Source organism: Balaenoptera musculus, chromosome 8 (genome assembly GCF_009873245.2).
Source record: "Balaenoptera musculus isolate JJ_BM4_2016_0621 chromosome 8, mBalMus1.pri.v3, whole genome shotgun sequence".
NCBI lineage: Eukaryota > Metazoa > Chordata > Mammalia > Artiodactyla > Balaenopteridae > Balaenoptera > Balaenoptera musculus.
Window position 1 is genome coordinate 61,715,699 of NC_045792.1, and position 20,182 is coordinate 61,735,880.

General features: G+C 49.0%; 1 protein-coding gene across 1 annotated transcript; it reads right to left on the minus strand.

Annotated features, from left to right (window-relative positions):
• Positions 1-7,116: 7,116 nt before the first annotated feature.
• Positions 7,117-12,024, minus strand: NLRP10 (NLR family pyrin domain containing 10). Its single transcript, XM_036861314.1, is given in 13 exon segments — positions 7,117-7,185; positions 7,187-7,495; positions 7,497-7,708; positions 7,711-7,900; positions 7,902-7,998; positions 8,000-8,172; positions 8,175-8,200; positions 8,203-8,385; positions 8,388-8,507; positions 8,510-8,584; positions 8,587-8,651; positions 9,869-10,116; positions 12,001-12,024. Coding segments are annotated over 13 exon segments (1,791 nt in total).
• Between the last annotated feature and the right edge of the window lie 8,158 nt (positions 12,025-20,182).

A 20,182-nucleotide genomic window follows, 5' to 3' on the forward strand; every position in this document is an offset into this window, starting at 1 on the left:
AAAGAGAATCACAGGGAACATTAACATTTAAGTCTCAGAAGAGTGAGAAGGAGTTGATCAGAAACATGAGAAGAACTAGACAAGAACAGTGTCCCTGTAGTCACAGAAAATTTCAGGAAGGAAGGAATGATCAAGGTTAGCATCTCTGACACTCCAGGAATCCTGAACCACCTTTTATATAAAAAGAGGAGCACAGTTTTCCCCAGACCTCTTATTATATTGCATAAGAAATTTTAGCGGGAGGAAAACCTCCCAGTTGCTTTATGCAGAAAAATATATGAGGAGTAATAGGGGAATAGTCCAAACCTTAGGCAAAGAGAGTCAGATGCAGTCCTAGGAATGAGGTTCGGAGCTTCAAAAGTGACCCTATAATGGCTCCTTAGAAATGACGGCAACAATGCAAACCCCATTTCAGAGAGGTGGACAAAAATCTTTAGCCTCTGGGTTAAACAACAGAAAAGGATAAAGAGGTTATCCCCATACTATACTTAAGGAGGGAAGGCCTATGGGTGGCAGTGCCTGTGTGCATCTGGGGAGGGATAAAAATTTATAACCAATTTTCTGCCTCTGTACCCTGGGTCTAGTGAACTTAATTCCAGTTTTATCCATATCTGTCCACATACTGATGTGAAAAAGACATACTAAAAGCAAGAAACAGGCAGAGCTGGGTGATCTTTGTAAGTGCCCAGCCACCTCACACATATCCGACTTAATGTATTCTCTGCCAGTCACTCCCTACCTGGTAACCATGTCCCACATGTCACTGGACAGTGCAGGCTATTGTCAAGTGTAGCATATCAACCCAATCTCAAGGCTGCCATGGATTTACTAACATAAGTTCAGTCTTTTCCTGGTAACCCTTCCCCAAATATTCCCAAGAATACCCAGAAGCGTTCACATTTTAACCTGCTACAGGATCCTCACCAGTTTATGAGTTGTACAAGGGGCCTCTTTCCTTTTAAGAGTCCCAGGGAAGGCAAGGAGAGGTGGGGAGGATTTCAGCAGTAATTGGAGCTATGGCAGCTGATATCTTACTCCACGTGACTCATGGCTACTGCCTGTTCTACCACCACCCTGCTCCACATAGGGCAGCCAGATTGAGCAAATAAAAATATCGGATGCCCAGTCTCAATTTGAGTTTCAGATACACAACAAATAATCTTTTAATATAAGTATGTCCCATGTAAAAAAAATTATTCATTGTCCATCTGAAATTCAAATTTAACTGGGCATCTTGTATTTTGTCTGATACCCTCTTCCACCTGCCACTCTCAAACCCCACTCTTTCAGAAGATGTTCCCACAGCTGTTCTCTAGGGACAGAGTTCCTTCCTTTTGACCACAGCCTTTTCTTTCCCATGGGTCACACCTCCCGCCCCCCAAAGGGAAGCTAAGTAAGGACCAGATGAGGAGAGCAGCCAAGACGGTGGAGTAGAGAGACTCGGAGCTCACCTCCTCTCGGGAGCACATCAAAATCACAACTATCTGCAGAACAACCATCAGTGAAAAAGACTGGAACCTACCAGAAGGGATCTTGTACAGCTAAAGACATAAAGAAGAAACCACAATGAAACCAAGACCAGGGCTTCCCTGGTGGCGCAGTGGTTGAGAATCTGCCTGCCAATGCAGGGGACACGGATTCGAACCCTGGTCTGGGAGGATCCCACATGCCGCAGAGCAACTAGGCCCATGAGCCACAACTACTGAGCCTGCGCGTCTGGAGCCTGTGCTCCGCAACAAGAGAGGCCGCGATAGTGAGAGGCCCGCGCACCGCGATAAAGAGTGGCCCCCGCTCGCCGCAACTGGAGAAAGCCCTCGCACAGAAACGAAGACCCAACACAGCCATAAATAAATAAATAAATAAAATTTAAAAAAAAACCAAGACCAGTGGTAGGAGGGGGGAACTCAAGATACAAATCAAACCCTATACCCCTCAGGTGGGCGATACACAAACTGGGGATAATTATAGTGCAGAGGTTCTCCCACAGGAGCGAGAGTTCTGAGCCCCACGTCAGGCTCCCCAGCCCGGGGGTCGGGCACCAGGAAGTTGAGCCCCCAGAGCATTTGGCTTTGAAGGCCAGCGGGGCTTAATTGCAGGAGCCCCTCAGGACCAGGGGAAATAGAGACTCCACTCTCACACTCTCAGAGGGCGCACGCAAAATCTCACGTGCACAGGGACCCAGGGCAAGAGCAGTAATTGATAAGAGCCTGGGCCAGACCTACCTGCTGGTCTTGGAGAGTCTTCTGGAGAGGCAAGTGCGGCTCACCCTGGGAACATAGACACTAGCAGCAGCCGTATTTGGGAGCTCGTTCTACCCTGAGGAAGGTGGTGCTGGCGGGCGCCACTACGTGGGCTCCTCCCTCTCGCGTTTAGCGCCAAGACGTGGCCCCACCCAACAGCCTGCAGGTGCCGCTGGGACGCCTCAGGCCAAACAACCAACGGGGCGGGGACACAGCCCCAGTCACCTGCGGACAGGCTGCCTAATAAAGAGCCCACAGCCGCCCTGCCCACCAGAGGGTCAAGAGCCCGCTCCGCTCACCAGCCCCACCAGGAAGCCTGCACAAGCCTCAGCCACCAGGGGGCAGACACCAGAAGAAGAAAACTATGATTCCCCAACGCAGGCCCATGCAACCTTCAGGACACCCCCGACCCCATACGCAACTGTGTCAGGAACAGCCTCCCACACCCACCAAGGATCTGAAATGGGCCCTGGGATGCCTGGGTCCTGCAGCCAGGATCCAGGAACCAGCTCTGCCTGCCAGTAGTCCCGCACTAATCCCAGGCCCTGGCTTCACCTGCCAGTGGGTGGGCAGCAGCCCCAGAATCTTCAGGACCCTGACTCTGCCCACCAGTGAGCCAGCACTAGCCCCGGGGCCTCCTAGGGTTCTGCAACCAGCCGCCTCGTGACCAGGCCCTGCTAAACAGCAGCCATCGGCATCCGCATGAGGCAGGGCCTGGCAACCAACCAGACTAGGGGCCAACCAAGCCCACCAGACCACCCACACAGTCAACCCGCCACAACAGAAGGACCCACACGGCCCTCTTAGGGGGCATCCCTAGAGCGTATAGCTTGGGTGATGAGAGGGGAGTGCATTGCTGGGATGCATAGGATGCCTCTTACAGAGGTCACTTCTCCAAGGTCGAGAAACGTAACTAACCTACCACACACATAAAAATACAAATAGCAACTTAGAATGAAGCAGCAGAGGAATATGTTTCAGACTAAGGAACAAGGTAAAACCCCAGAAGAAGAACTAAATGAAGTAGAGACAGGCAATCTCCCAGAGAAAGAGTTCAGAGTAATGATCATAAAGATGATCAAAGAACTCAAAGGGAGAATAGATGCACAGAGTAAGAAATTAGAAGTTTTTAACAAAGAGTTAGAAAATATAGAGAACAACCAAATAGAGATGAAGAATACAATAACTGAAATGAAAAATGCTCTAGAAAGAATCAATAATAGACTAAATGATACAGAAGATCAGTGAGCTGAAAGACAGAAATCACTGCTACTGAACAGAAAAGGAAACATAAATAAATAAAAGGACCAGGTGAGCCCAGCTTCTCTCTGCACCTGGAATCACTGCTCCTTCCAACCACCAGGTCCCGTAGCCTGGTCGGGCCCATTCTTCCAGACTTCTACACATGGGGATCTCATTGCTTCTCCCTCTTACCCAGCCCCCTCAGGGTACCCCAGTCCATCACACACACTTTATCTGTATACAGTATGATATATTATTTTGTCTACTCAGAATCCTTTCCTTTGGAGATCCACTCTTCCATTCCCTGTGTTTCAGGAGGTGCTGGTTCTTTCTTACTCAACCCTTGGAATGTGGCCTAGGCCATGAGATTCACCCAAGCCAGAGAAATTCATCTTCCAGACCAAAGAGATTGTTCAAGGCTTGACACCTGCTCAGGGTCAGGTCAGTAATCCTTCCCCAATTTCCCTGCAGGAGATAAAGACTATTCCCTCCCTATGGGATTATTGGCTTTAAGGGTGGTTTATGTTGACGCCCCTTATGACCATCTTCTCTGACACATAAGGGTCACTCTCCAAAATAAGAGCAAAAGGCAACTATAGAAAGAGCAACAGAGGGGAGAAAGAGTGGAAGCCCAGATGACATTGTTAGAAAGAGCCAGACAGACCTAACTAGAAATCAGCTTAAAAAAGAAAAACAAAGAGAGAATATAGTTGGTCATTTAATTTTTGCTTAATCGTGTTTGATTTGAATGTGAATCCTAAGTGAAATAACATGTCTAAACTTCAATTGGATATTACATCCATGTTTTTTTAAACAGACCTCCTTGACCCCATGAAAATCCAGCAATGTGGCTGGACACCTGTTTTGCTGTTCGCAAAAAAATCTCTATGATACTCAGGAGTTGGTTGGCTGGGAGCATTCAGGCTCTCTAGGGGACAACACAGCCTAGCTCAGTGGGTTCCACCAGCCTCTTCAGTAACCCAGTACAAATTGCTCTTTAATTAAGTACATGGGCACACATGCAGTTTCTTACACAGATTCTGTATATACACACAATCTATGTGCTCAACAGGCTACGTATATAATTACCAAATGTGGAGACACCAAACTTCCTGTGTGAAGAAGAGTTCATAATAATTAGTGTCATGGGGGGCTTCCCTGGTGGCGCAGTGGTTGAGAATCCGCCTGCTAATGCAGGGGACACGGGTTCGAGCCCTGGTCTGGGAAGATCCCACATGCCGCGGAGCAACTAGGCCCGTGAGCCACAACTACTGAGCCTGCGCGTCTGGAGCCTGTGCTCTGCAACAAGAGAGGCCGCGATAGCGAGAGGCCCGTGCACCGCGATGAAGAGTGGCCCCCACTTGCCACAATTAGAGAAAGCCCTCGCACAGAAACGAAGACCCAACACAGCCATAAATAAATAAAAAAATAAAAGATGAGAACATTAGTATCCTCAGATTCCTATCCATCTCTTTAAAAAAAAAAAAATTAGTGTCATGGGGTCCCAAGTTGATCAGTCAAGGCTGAGTTACCTTGGATTCAGGTATCGGGGCACGTCCAGCAGATTTCTGGAATTGGTACATGTGGAATCAACTTGTGAGATGTCATGACAACAATAAAACTGTGTGAAAAACAAAAAGAGGGGTGTCTGTAACCTTCCTGTCACAGGAAGGGGCACTGAGGGTCTGAGGCAGCATCAGCCTTCCGCAGCAACCGCTGGGTGGGGGTAGGTTTGCGGCGCCTGCACAGTCCTTGAGGACCTCTGCACGGTGGGCCGAGGTGTGGGAGCTAAGAGAGCTCCCTGAGGAACCCCAGAAACTGATGGGGCTCCTGACTGACCTTCAATTTCCTCATCTGTAAAATGAGGGCTGGGAACTGACCACACCTACATCTAGAATTCCCTTTTTCTTCTTTTCTCTACAGAGGGAACCAAAGCAGAAAAAAGGGATTATGAGTTAGCGCTTAGAACTGACTGATCTTTCCAGAAAGAAAAGTCAGTTAACGGCACCTCTGGGGACAGTCATGACATGTTATTAGCATGGAGCTAAATCGAATCACAGTAGAGCTTCCAGGACTAAAGGTCTGTGACAAGCCAGGGCTCATTCCCAACATGGAAAATTGAGAAGTTTCTAGAAAGATGGGAAGCTACTGTTTAAGCAGCAATAAATCACAAATACAGAGTCAAAGGGACATTCCATTATAGCACAGTACAATACTTCTTTTATTTATTTATTTATTTATTTATTTATGGCTGCGTTGGGTCTTCATTGCTGCGCGTGGGCCTTCTCTAGTTGCGGCGAGCGGGAGCTACTCTTCTTTGCGGTGTGCGGGCCTCTCATTGCGGTGGCCTCTCTTGTTTCGGAGCACGAGCTCTAGGCGCGCGGGCTTCAGTAGTTGTGGCTCACGAGCTCTAGAGCACAGGCTCAGTAGTTGTGGCACACGGGCCTAGTTGCTCCACGGCATGTGGGATCTTCCCAGACCAGGGCTCGAACCCGTGTCCCCTGCACTGGCAGGCGGATTCCTAATTACTGCGCCACCAGGGAAGCCCAATACTTCTTTTAAATGTTAGCACTGATATGCTTCACATTTTCCAATATTGTGGAATGAGCACAATCCACATTTTATTATATTAGGGAGTTTATTTCACAGGAAAGAGTCAAATGTCAGAATCACATGCTTGGTCACTGACATTAACATATAAGAGGAGCTACTGAAACAAGACTCTATCCAAACAGCCTGGAGTGGGGGGATGGGTGCTAAATAAGTGAATTTGAGCCATTGATGGCAAAAGTGGTTGTTCCTAAGGGCTCATTCCACGCGGCCTTTCCCCATGTCCTATGTTCCAAGTCTTCTGATCCTCTATTATCTAATCTCTTTCTTTTTGCTCTTCTGTCCTTGTACTCCTTCCAGTATGCATTAGTCTAATCTCACATTTCTCCATTCCTTCCTACTCTCTGTCTTCTCCATCCTCCTGTCCCTCCACCCCACCATTCTCCTGACCCTTCATCTCTACTGTCCCCACTTCTCTGCCCCACGTCCTGCTGCTCCTAATCTCCTTGTCTCTAGTTCCTCTGTCACTCTGCCTTTTCCATTAGACATTGACTTTTGGATCCCTGCTCTATTACTTTTGCCCACAATTGGACATTTTTTCTCCTCTTTCTGTTGTCAATGAAAACTGACAATCAAGTTAAGCCAAACTAAAGCTTATAACCCATGAGACAGACTCTCAGAAGCTCTGAGAACTGTTCCACCTGTTAGAAGTCGAAGGCACAGTCACAGATTTTTGAGACAAAGGATGGTACATCAAAATGACATACTGATATTTTACATAAAGTTCACCAAAAATAAGTAGTTCAGGTAAGCATGTACAAAGCGAGCAGTAGGTCACCATGACCCACATACAGAGTTGGGAAAGAATGCGAATCTTTTAAGAAGTTACATTGCTAGCATCAGAAGAAAGGGAAAGAAGTGATCTTCACAGTTGAGCAGGCACTCCCACCTTTGGGGAGCTCTGGTTAATGTGTAATGCAGATGCACACCGCACATCAGGGAGGGAGGGAAGAGGCCCAAACGGGCAGAGAGAATTTTATGTTCAAATTTTCTCGTCCTGCCTTAAAGTATACATTTTATTTCATCACTCTCCATTACTCAAGCTGGTTTTGACAGAAAATGAGTTCCTTCTATGGAATTTCTTTTCACTGAAAATGTTCCATCTTAAACGATACATAACTCATCTGAACACCCTTTATCAAACCCTTTACTTTAGATTCATACAGGGAGAATTCCAAATCCCAAGTCCTGAAATGCTTTATAGAATCCATTCGTTCTTTAAAACACTTCAGATCCTGCTTTATCGAGGGAGAAATTTTGAGGCAGAACTTTAGCTCCCAGTTCGAGGAGCCCTCTTTTTTTGATATGTCCAATAAAAACTGCATACTGAGGGCCCTCGCCTCACTCCCTGTCTGCTTCTTTTCATCTAGCAGCTTATTCACTTCTCTGCAGCACTCTCCCCCCTGCCAGCTGGCTCCGGTCCTCTTCCACCAGGTAGGACATGGCATGAAAAAATTCCTATAAGCTAATGCGGTAAAAGCTGTACTTCTGGATGTCAAGTCCCTCTTGGTAACTGTTGCTGCTCACAAAAGCAGCAAGGCTGAGCCCATCTAAACTGTGCTTCCTGAGGTCACCTTCTTCAAACACGATGCCCTCAGCTGCCAAGGGGCACAGCCCCTCAGGACCTTGTCCCGGGTAAGCTCAGAGCAGACCCCAGGAGCACTGTGGGGCAGGAAGGTGGAGACGTAGGCCATGAAGATGTCAGTGCAATTACTGGACATCTCCAAGACCTCTCTGCCTTGCTCTATCTGCCCCTTCAGCCAGGAGCAGACCACACAGCAAATGCCTGGAACCTGACATGCTTTGTTAGAGAACATCATTTCTTTGTACAATGTCAAGGGCATTTCTGGCTTGCGCCTCATCTGTGAAGTAGGAGTTGAAATACCTCCTCCTCTCAGCCTTCTCTGAGGATGTGGACATGGTGTGGTTGTCTCAGCAAGGACTCCAAATTTCACAAAGCCAGCACGCAGGTGGTGATGAGAAGGGCGGACCTGGGAGCATTAGCATTCCTCCCCATCAGAAGGTGCAGCACATCCTCCGTGGGACTGGACCTCGGCCTCTTCAACCTCTCTGCAAAGGGCCCCTCTGCAGCTCATCGCAGTCATCAGGATGAACAGGAGCCACTCCAGCTGCATCAGAATCTCTGTGATGGGCACTTGATTTTCCCCACAACACCAGAAGAGGAGCTGGTCCAGTCTGCCCTCCGGCAGCAGGACCACTTCTCTGCAGCTCACATAAAAGACATCATCCAGCTGGCCTGGGTACAGGGTGCCAGTGGTCCAGTCCAGCACCACTTTCTGGACAGTGTTGTCTTTCCCATGCCAGCCGACCCCTGTAGCACCACTGTGGGTGGGACCTGGGAGGACTTTCCCCCTGGATCTAATAGAGCCTCCACTGTAACAGAGTCACAGTGGGCTGGGGCAGACAGGCAGATGACACTGGGCTCCCTGAGCTGCGCGTGGCCACCAGGAGCAGCTGGTTGTAGCCACCCTGACGCCCCCTTCCTGCCGCTCCTCTAGGCCGTGCACATGCTCTCGGTACATTTCTCCATAATCTGCGCTATACAAGTGAGGTGTTAGGGGTGAGATGGGAATAAAAAGAGACAGACTCCGGCCTCTGCCCTTTGGTTTCATCTTCTGTGCCCCAGAACTTGTATCTCTCTGAAAGTTATACTTCTAGGGGCATGGGGAGCGGACCGCTGCTCGTGTGTATGAGGGCGTGTATGCATGTGTGATGTGCACGTGTCCATCTGTACGAGTGTGCAAGGGTATGTTCTGTGTGTGTGGGGGTGTCCGTGGGGTGTGAGTGAATGCTTATTTCCCCATGTGCTCACGGGAGCGTGCTATGGACGCTTGTGTATTTTTGTGTGGGGAAGGCGTGTCAGTGTGCAACGGCACGTGTGTTTGTAAGAATACGTATACATGCAAAAGTCACTGTGTGTGTGAATGTCTGAGTGTTCATGTGAAATGTCCCCGTGTGAGATGGTGAGGACAGAGAGAGGAGAAAGGAAAGGGAAGCTGGAGAATGGGGATGTCACAGGAGCCTGTTCCTGGTAAAGATCAAGCCAGATGCTAAAGATAAGCCAGCTTCTGAGCAGGAGCGCCCCAACTCTGAGTCTATGGAACCCTCCCGTCTCTACGTCAGAGGAGCCGTCAGGCCTGAAAGGACCCTGTGGAGGGAGCACAGGCATGGACAGACCCTCCATCCTCCCCGGGCACCCACTAGAAGGGATGGGGGCTGTTTAGGCGGCATGCCCACCTCGCCCTCTAGTGGGCATCAGTCTGCTGGCTCCTTGAGAGAGCAGGATGCAGGGGCAGGCGGTCCTCCGTGAGAAGCAGCCTGAGCTGCCTGCACGAGAGAAGCTGGGGAAAGGTCTGAGCCCACTCCCTGAGACCGCTTCCTCTGGTTAGCAGAAGCCCCCTCACCAACACCACCCCCAGCCTCTAAGCCCCATTTTTCATACTCTCCCCTCCTCTGGCATTACAGTCGGAGATAGGAGTTGGGGCATTATGGCCATAAGATACCCTAGTCTTTCTATTAATAAATCCCCACCCTCAGCTCAGGCCCTCCACCTGGCAGTGGTCAGAGCCTTCAGCTGGAGGCCACTAGGACCCTCAGGCACTGGGGCTCCCAGGCAAGGGCAGAGGGCAAGAGCAAGAGAAGGCATGAATTACAGGTTATGCGGGGGGTGGAGAGTGTCTCGAAATGTCACGGGGGAAGGAGAGTCCGGGGCCACCCCGACCTCCTCTCTCCCCTGCTTCACTCACCGTTCAGACACGTGGCTGAGCTAGTCCACGAGCTCCAACAGGTTCATGGCTGTCAAGACCTTGAGCACCACTTTCACAGCCTCCTGGGCTCCACACATTTAGATCAGCCATGGAGCCAGATCCACCCGACTCAGACCCTCCATCTCCCCTCGGGCCAGGTGGCCCTGGCCCTCCAGCAGGCTTCCATCCTGTAAGTGGAACTTCAATAGCTCGAAGTTATTGTCCTCAAGGTCGCTCAAGACCCCGAGCAATGCCTTCTGGGGGGTTGCAGGCCAGGGTCATGGTGTTCAAGGTGAAGGGTCGAGTTCAGACCAGTGACCTGGAGAAGAGGTAAGGGGAGGGAAGAGCAGGTTGAGGACCCCTCAGCCCGCCCTGCTGTCTGGGTGCTGGGCAAGCCTCTGAGCACAGGCCAGGGAGACACACACCAGGCACATACAAAGTTCCAAGAAAGGTGAGCAGATGAAACACACGCAATTTTCCTAGTCGGTCCTCTCTGTGTCTCTCTGTCAAGTGACGTGTGATTGTGCCAGCAAATAAGTAGGAAGGTGTGCGAGTGTGTTGATAACTCTCTCTCTCTCTCTCTGTGTCTCTCCTTTCCTCCCTCCTCCTGTTCATCAGGCTCTGTATGCCTCCTAAGACAATTTGGTGAAGAAAACAAATTATTTTTTAAGTTTTAGAAGTGACCCCTCACCAGCTGTGTGAACTGTCAGAGCTGGTGCGTACCTGCTGGGACTACAGAAGTACAGCAAGGAGGTAAAAAATCTCTACTCATCAGCCCATTGGCCTCACACCTCAGAGCTCAAGGAACTCAGCCACACACCGATTGCAAAGCTGGACATCTTCTAATTCAGAGAAGGAGACCAATTCAAATAATGATAGGAGAAATGGCCACTTTGTGCCAGGTGATTTACAAATATTAGCCGATTTGATCACCACAGAAATTGTCCCAGGTATCACTCCAGATGAGAAATTTGACAGTCAGAGAATGTTCCAAAGCTACACCAGTGTGCAAAGATGTAGGATTTAAATTGTGGCTTATGACCTGGGTAGATAGAGAGAGACACAAAAAGATGAAAAGACAAAGACAGAAGACAGACTCAGAAACCAGGTAGTTAGGCTAAATGCTACCCAAAATAGGAAACATTTGGATACTAAAGAAGCAGAGAAAAGAGAGCAGGCTCTTGAGTTGTGCTTAAAATATAGAATATGTTGGCAGGCTGGTGGTCTTCAGAAGAAGAAAAGCAACAACTGATAGAAAGCTTTCAGAGTGCAGAATTACACCCGTGATCTATAGCCAATGGGGAATCTATCTCAGTAGCAAAATGTCTGAGTGTGAGCAAAAAGTATCTGGGAACAAGGAAAGTTGCTGAGAGTCAAATGTCAAGAGTTCTGACTACACATCAAAAGAAGAGAGAAAATTTTAGGACTATGTTAGGATGCAGGGACTTTGGGTGCAAGTCATAGGGCAGTTTGGAAACACAGGCCTGTTGATGCAAGAGCAATTGACAATAAAGCCTCAGCCTCCTCTGAAAATCTTTGCTGTTGGTGGACCTAATTCAGGAAATAGCAAGAGAAGACAGCACCAGAGCCTGCCAAGGCAGCGTGCAGTCTAGGCTATGTAGCCGGTTTAGGCTTGGAGAGCTGTGGGTGAGGCAGGGATGACTCAGCTCCCTGATGCAGGAGCCTGACAGGCAAGGTCCTGGGGACTGAGCTGAAACAGATCCCTTTTTCTGATCAGAGAGCTTCCAAAGCCAAACCTGGGTCCACTTAGCCCAAAGCCACTAGTTCACTTCTGCCTGGTGGTGCTGGAATTAAAAGGATGGGTGTGACCCCCTGACACCTACCCTTTGATACCCAACAGGCCCTAGTACACGTGAGGCTGGAACAGATGAAGGACCCCCTGAACCCCGGAGAAGCACAAACACACATTCCATCTGATCAGCAGAGGAAAACTTGACCTCATTCCTCGATATATTAAAGTTGAGAAACAAGGGATGGGCTGAAAGGATGAACTCACCTGTCGCCAAGAGAAAAAGAGCCCAGCGGCCCCTCCATCTCCCTCTCTGAAGCCCAAGACTCTTCTACAACTGGACTCCAGGCAGCCTGGGCAGTTTGACTCGAGAGGCAAAGGAATGGGGCACTGTCACCACCACGTCCTTCACCATGTCTCCATTTTTTAAGTTGTTGAAACCACTGGAGGATGTGCACCACCAAAATGAAAAGGAGGAAGACGGGAGCCCCATGAAACAGGAATCCAAACAAGGAGAAAACAAGTTCTAGAAGGCAGCCAATCAGAGGGGCTAGACAGCTGACAGGCCAGAAGGAGAGACAGGAGACAGAATTCTCAGAGACACCATCTTGAAGGAAAAAATGGACTGACAGATGAAATGATGCTCCTGGCCTTCTGAAAGATCCTACTGAGAAGCTCTCTGGAGGCATGTAAAAACTAAGTACCAAGAGAACCAGACAAATGGATGAAATAAGGAAATTACTAGCTCTAGGAAAAACAAAAAAAATAAAAAGAAGAAAAGAAGAACAGGGGCTTCCCTGGTGGCGCAGTGGTTGAGAATCTGCCTGCCGGTGCAGGGGACACAGGTTCGAGCCCTGGTCTGGGAAGATCCCACATACCGCGGAGCAACTAGGCCTGTGAGCCACAATTACTGAGCCTGCGCGTCTGGAGTCTGTGCTCCGCAACAAGAGAGGCCGTGACAGTGAAAGGCCCGCGCACCGCGATGAACAGTGGCCCCTGCTTGCCACAGCTAGAGAAAGCCCTCGCACAGAAACGAAGACCCAACACAGCCAAAAATAAATAAATAAATAAATTTATTAAAAAAAAAAAAAAAGAAAAGAAGAACAAAAAATATTACCAGCTCTAGTGAAAACAGAAAATAAGAAAGACAGAAGTGACATAATAGTAAACTACAACACTCAGGTGTGAATGATGTTTGCATAGAAATAATAACACAACCATTAAATATTGATCTAACTAAAATGTATAATATAACCATATCGAAAGGATAGTGGTAGAATGTTCTGGCATAGGAAGTCAATAGGTAATGCCTAAAATTGATGACTCAAAATGTAGCAGTAGACTGTATTATTTAGAAGTGCAGAGATGTAAGAAGAAACAATTAATATCTAAAGTAGTTGTTTCGGGGAAGAGGGCCTGGGGGAAGTGGGGAAGGATAGACCAGGGAACTGCTGTACTGGGAGCTTATTGACTAATGCTAATTGACTTTTTAAACTATGCTAATTGACTAAATGACTAATTTGCTAATTGACTTTTTAAACTATGAGCACGTATTACTCTGATAAAATAAAAATGAACGAAGAAAGAATAGGAGGTAAAGAAGTGAAAATAATAATACTGTGTTGCAGATATGAAAGCTGCTAGGAGACTAAATCTTAGCTCTCATCACAAGGAAAAAAAACTCCATAACTATGTGTGGTGATGGATGTTAACTAAACTTATTGTGGTGATCATTTCGCAATATATGCAAATATTGTGTCATTATGTCATACACCTGAAACTAATATAATGCTGTGTGTCAACTATACCTCAATAATAAAAGAAAGGAAAGGAAAGGAGAAAGGGAGGGAGGACGGAAAGAAGAAAGAAAGAAAGGAATGAAGGGAGGGAGGAAAGAAGGAAGGAAGGAAAAGAAAAGAGAGAAAGAAATAAAGAAGTTAACATGTATAGACAAATCTTTTAGGAAGCTTGGTAACAAAAGGAATTAGAGAGCTAGAGCGCTCCGGAGGTGATGTGGGAGATGTAGGGTCAAGAGAAGGTCTTGTTTGTTTTAACACAGGTGGGGATGGAAAAGATTAGAATGCTGACAAAAGCATCCAATAGAGGGGTCAGGTAAGAAATGCAGGCGAGAGAGAAGCACCAAGGGCGGGAACGGAGAACATGGACTGGGATAAGATTCAAAGTGAAGGCAAAGGATTGGCTTTGACAGGAGGGTGGAGGGAACATTCTGTATCCATGCCTGAGGAGCGAGAGGGGTTTGCAGAGCAAGGAGGGTCTGTGGGGTTTGTGGTTAGACAATGAGGATAATCATGTCTGGTGGTCCCATATTCTCTATGAAGCATGAGTTGGAGCATCTGCTAAGGGTGAGAGGTCTAGGTGGAGAGGGAAGAAGCCCTGGGAGCCTCTCTCCTGTGCACCTTTCCTCCCGCTCCAAGGCTCCTGTGCCCAGCGCTCAGCGAGTTCTCCCAGAGTCCAGGAGAACAGGCAGGAATGGGAATCGGTCTCTCCCAGAGCCTTAGCCCAGCTGAGGCCAGAGACAGAAGCAAGACAGCAAAGAACCGAGCCCAAAAGGGAACGAGACAGTCACATAGATCACGTGACAGAGAGAGCAGAGCAGAGAGGTCACTTCCTGCAAAGGGTCTGCCTCCCCTGCAAAGCTCCAGGGCTGGAGATCAGGGGGCCAGGACCTGAGAGCCACACCTGAAGAAACTATAGAAGTGAGATGCAACCATCCAATTTTAACTGGAGCGTGGAGGCAGAAAATGAAATGAGGCCTCCCTCCCTGTTAACCCTGGCCTGGCCCGTGGGCGGGACTGATAACTGGAGCGACTGAGTCCCAAAAAGGAGACCGTGGGCGGAAACAGTTGGAGATACAAAGAGATGCAAGACACAGAAAGTCAGAGACAGACAGGAAGGAGTTGATGGGTATGGGTCTCTCTCACATACACACACACATTTATATAGTCTCTCCATAAATAAGGGTTTTTTGACAGCAAACTCCCAAGAAACAAGGGTAACCAGAACTATGTGTGGAGGAATTGGCATTTCTGAGTCAAGCTAGCGGAGTTCCCTGGTATTATGATCTCTCCCCACCCACGGAGGCAGATACCAAGGCGAAGCTGAGTACACATCTTCACCCTCCTGCCCCCAGGCCTCTTTCTTTTTTTTTTTTTTTTTTAATTTATTTTTATTTTTGGCTGTGTTGGGTCTTGTTTCTGTGCGAGGGCTTTCTCTAGTTGCGGCGAGCGGGGGCCACTCTTCATCGCGGTGCGCGGGCCTCTCACTATCGCGGCCTCTCTTGTTGCGGAGCACAGGCTCCAGACGCGCAGGCTCAGTAGTTGTGGCTCACGGGCCCAGTTGCTCCGCGGCATGTGGGATCCTCCCAGACCAGGGCTCGAACCCGTGTCCCCTGCATTGGCAGGCGGATTCTTAACCACTGCGCCACCAGGGAAGCCCCCCAGGCCTCTTTCTGCCTAACACAGGCAGGGCCCCAAGCCCAGTCCATCCTCCTATACAAGGAGCTCTTTGTGAAGATGAATGGTCACCACAATGGTCACCATCTTCTCCTTTGCACCCTGGTCAGTTCTGATGGAGGAAGCATGCAGAGTGGGTAAGCTTAAAGGTCCTCTTGAGACAGGAGCACCCACAGCCATTTGGAAGTATCTATCTCCTGTAAGAGAGGCTGTCTCTTCTCAAAAGTACTGCCACATGGCCTTGGAGGAGAAGACCTGAAACCTCCCCTTTGATGGGGCAACAGATAACAAGATGACGGTCAGTAAAACAGACAGGCTGGCAAAGCACACGATAAAATTGCAGTGGTCATCCGTAAAGTTGGACAACTCTGACATTTGCCTTCCACAGCATGTTCCTGAGTCCCTGGAGTGAAGGACAAGCCCTGCGTCCTCAATACCCATCTGTGTTCAGGCAGAGGGCGGTGCTGTGGCTTGTCCAGGGCTGCTGTCCTGGGATTTGCTTGTAGGACTGAGGTAAACTTGATGAGGGTGCAGCCTGCAATAAAGGGCTTGTGTTGAGATGAAAGCGGGGGGCTTTACCCAAAAAGGCTAAATATAGCATCATCAATACGTAGAGTGTGAAACTCAGTCAAAGAGAGGAGCTGGGGGTCACAGCCAGAACCTGACATGAGGGGCAACACTCATGAATGAGAAACGGAATTGAAGTTAGAGGGAAAGAAGTCAGTCTCCTCAGGGGATAGAAAGCAGAGACTGGGACGGGATGGGCAGGGTCTGACAGAGCTACATTGAGATACGAGACTAAGTTAACAGTTAATAACAACCCAAGTACACCACAGGCGTGAACAAGGAGCCCCATGTTAATTCAGTCCCAGGGGCTGGAAGGAAGGAAGAAAGGAAAAAAGGAAGGAAAATGTAACTTGGGGGCCTGGAGAGGGGGGAGTCAGGGATGGGTTGAGGTTAACAAGTGAGAGAAAGAAGCTGCACTGACCCAAAACCAGGGGGAGGGAGGGAAGGCCAAAGGCAGGTGTAGAAACTAAGATGTGGATATCAGAAAACCGGAGAACCGAGAGAAGGGAGTGCCAAGCCAAGTAGGCAAGCAGGAGACTGGTCCTGGAGAGCCTGGGAGACAGGCAAGGGCTGTAAGTGATGGGTCGCCTGGTCAGGCTGGCTTTGGACAGGGTGGCAGCCAACTGACGGGGCTCAGTTGCTGTGAAAACACTCACCCATGCAGGAAGCAGGTCTGTGGCAGCCACAGAAAGTGCCTGCAGGCAGAGGGCCTTAATGGCATTGAATTCCAGTGTAACAGAGGAATGTCCCGGGCTTGTGGGGCCTGGGTGAGGAGCGCAGCTTCCTGAAAGCTGCCCGCGGTGGGCAGAGACAAACTGCTGGTGGGAGACAGCCCACCAGCCTGCCTGTGCCAGCCCCAGTCTGCAGAAGGACAGGGTCGTTGGCCACTAAGGTGCAGTTCCCGTGCAGCTCTAAGTCCCAGCTGCAGAGCTGAGAGGCCCTGGGGTGCCCCCTCGTGGTCCTCCCGTAGCTGGAACTGAAGCCAGGGCTCCCTTCACTCCGGCCGTCATTGCTATGGGGGATGGGTGCATCAAGCTACAAGCCCCACCTTTAACAAGAGCCTGCAGCTGTGACCCTGGTCTTGCCAGGCAGGACTGTCAAGCACATTCCTCAGGACAGCCAGGAACCTACGTCTGACGGGGAAACTTATGTGTCAATTTCACTGGGGCACAGGATCCCCAGATATTTGGTCAAACCTTTTTCTGGGTGTGTCTGTGAGAGTGCTTTTGGATGAATTGAACATTTAAATTGCTAGACTGAGTAAAGCAGATTGCCCTCTGTGATGCTGAAGGCTTGAATAGAACAAAAGGGCTGACCCTCTCTCAGGTAGGAGGGAACTCCCCCTGCCTGATTGTTGAGCAAGAACACTGATCTTTTCCTGCCTTCAGACTCAAACTGAAACATCGGCTCTTCTAGGGTCTGGAGTCTGCCAACTTGGGGGCTAGAAGTACACATCGGCTCTCCTGGTCTCCAGCTTGTCCACTGAAGATCTTGGGACTTCTCCGTCTCCATAATCACACGAGCCAATTCCTTATAATAAATACATATACTTCCTATTGGTTCCTCTGGAGAACCCTGACTAATACACCATATACCATGTGCACAACACATTTCCCATACACACGGGGACAGCCCATTTTCTCTCTCCCCATGCCTTCTGCCCTTTCCTGATAAACCTGGCCCCAGAGTTTGTGTTTATAGGGTTCAGCCTGCCTAGATCCCTCAGTCAGCCACTGAAAAGCCAGCACCCGGATGTATGCATGCCCTTGTCCTGGCCAGTCAGCATCCCTGGGAAGACCACACCAATGATCCCGCTCCTCCTGCCCCTGAGCCATGTGGCTGGAGAAAAATCACAAAGGCTGACCAGATCCTTGAGCTCTCTGGGCTCAGCTGGGTCCTCTGATAATTGTTCAAGGCCTTTGACGGCTCACTCTTGGCTCCTCGTCCAAACACTGTCCACTCGCCCAAGGCTGAACCCCACGCTTGCCTTGCCATTTGACAGGAGCTCCTGCAACGTCCCTTCTCTCCCCGTGTCTCTGATCTTTCCTCCATCCCTTTCTCTGTTCCTCCAAGACAGAAAGGTCTTTAGGCCACTGATATAAAGGCAAAGTTCTTGAGGGTGCCCTGTCCACAGCCAACTCAAACCTACACATGGAGAAGAGGTCCCAAGGGTCTGCATGCTCATTTGGGGTCAGCAACACGTCTTCATCAGGGATGGTTCTCACCTCTGGCCTTCTTCCCATGGGATGATCTCAGGGGACCAGCCCTGGCTAAGGCAGACACCCCCTCAGGCACCCAGAAGGGAGGCCACAGCCCAGGGCAGCCTCTCCAGCAGGTCCCTCATCCTGTGCAAGACCATCGCTCTTATCAAGGCTTTTCCAATCAGGTCCTCCTTCCTGCCTTGTAGATAATTCCCCTTGTTTGCACTTGTATATTCAGTTGTTCTCTCTCCTCTAGATCCTTACCTTTGGTTTAAAATACACTTAAAACTCTTCCAGCCTAAATTGTCCCCATCTCAATCCTACTGTTTCCCCTGCTACTGCTTTAAATGTCTCCTTTCCTTCCCAGGCAGTTTCCTTGAGAGAGTAGCCAGTACTCACTACCATGAGTCAACCTGATCATTCTCTCACTCCCAAATTCTGGTTTCCATGCCCACCCCACCCTCAGTTCCACTGGCACTGCTCTACCAGGGTTGGTAAAGATCCAAGTCATCAAATTCAAGGCTCGCTTTTCAATCCTTTCTGGATATGCTGTTTACCTGAGTTTGGGGGAATGAAAAGAAAGAATGTGTGCCCACCCAGAGTACTGACAGGGGAGCAGGATCATGTGAATTCTAACTACAAAAGGTAGATCCAAGGAGAAAGCAGTTCTTGGGCACGAGAGTCAGGGCTAAGTAATCCAACTTCACCCATACACCTTGCCAGCTGGATGCTGGCACTTGACCCAGCCAAGGGAGTGGACAAGTTTCCTGACAGGCAGATGTTATCATCCTCACCACACCAAGAAGGAAACTGAGGCTCAGGAAAAACAAACAAACAAACCTATAGATTGCCCAAAGTTACACAGGAAGTTAGGATCAGAGCTCCTTCCACACATAGTAATGAGCATAGCAACCTTGTAATACTAATAACTAATGTACTTCTGGCATATGCTTAGAACTTTACAGAGCATCACCTCATTTAATCCTCTCCCAAAGTACAGACTAGTATCTCCACCAGATCACTCTACACTTCTGCTTGCATGTCTAATCGACATCTCAAGGGTGACACATCCCAAAGTGAGCTTGGGGTCTTTTCCCCAAAACCTGCTCCACTTGTAGGTTTCACCATCTCAATTGACAACAGCCTCTTCATACTAGTCGCTCAACACAAAAAATTGGAGTCATCCTTGACTCCTCTCACACCTCACATACAATTTCTCAGAAAGTCCTATTGCCTCTACCCTCAGAATATGTCCATCATCTGCCTACTTCTCATCACTTCCACTGCTGCTGTCCTGGTCCCAGCCACTCTCATTTCTCACTTAGATTACCTGGTAATCTAACATGTCTCTCTGCTCTCTCTCTCTCACCTCGCTCTGCCGAGTAACCACTCCCCCTTTCTATTCTTCTCAAAGCAGCCAGCGTGATTCTTTTAAAACTAAGACAGAGGGCTTCCCTGGTGGCGCAGTGGTTGAGAATCTGCCTGCCAATGCAGGGGACACGGGTTCGAGCCCTGGTCTGGGAAGATCCCACATGCCGCGGAGCGGCTAGGCCCGTGAGCCACAACTACTGAGCCTGCGCGTCTGGAGCCTGTGCCCCGCAACGGGAGGGGCCGCGATAGTGAGAGGCCCGCGCACCGCGATGAAGAGCGGTCCCCGCACCGCGATGAAGAGTGGCCCCCACTTGCCGTAACTAGAGAAAGCCCTCGCACGAACCGAAGACCCAACACAGCCAAAAATAAATAAATAAATAAATAAATAAAGTAGCTATAAAAAAAATATTAAAAAAAAAAAAAAAAAACTAAGACAGAGCATGACCCTCCCGGCTCAAAACTCCATCTGACTCAGACTAAAACTCAAAGTCCTTACATGGCCTGCCCCCCAAGCCCTATGGAGAGGTCCATGTCCTGCTACTCCCCGCCTTGATCCTCACACTCCAGCCATGAAATAGCCTCAAACACACCAGGCCTGCTCCTGCCTTAAGGCCTTTGCACTCTGTTCCCTCTACCTGGAGGCTCTTCCCCCCAGTAATGGTCATACCCCTCGTCTCCTTTAAATCCACTCAAATCTCACATTCCCATTTTGACCTGTTCTAACCCCTCGCGACTCCTGATTTCCTCCTTATTTTCAGCTACTTTTTCCTTTTTCATAGCACTTATCACCTAATAAATTCTATAATGTACTTATTTGTCTCTCTCCACTAGAATGTATACTTTTCAAGGACAGTGATCTTTGTTTTGTTCACTGATATATCCCAAGCTCCAAAAGAGCATCTGGCACATATTCAAATTGTTGAATGAATGACTCACTGCATTGACACCTTAGGATGCTGTC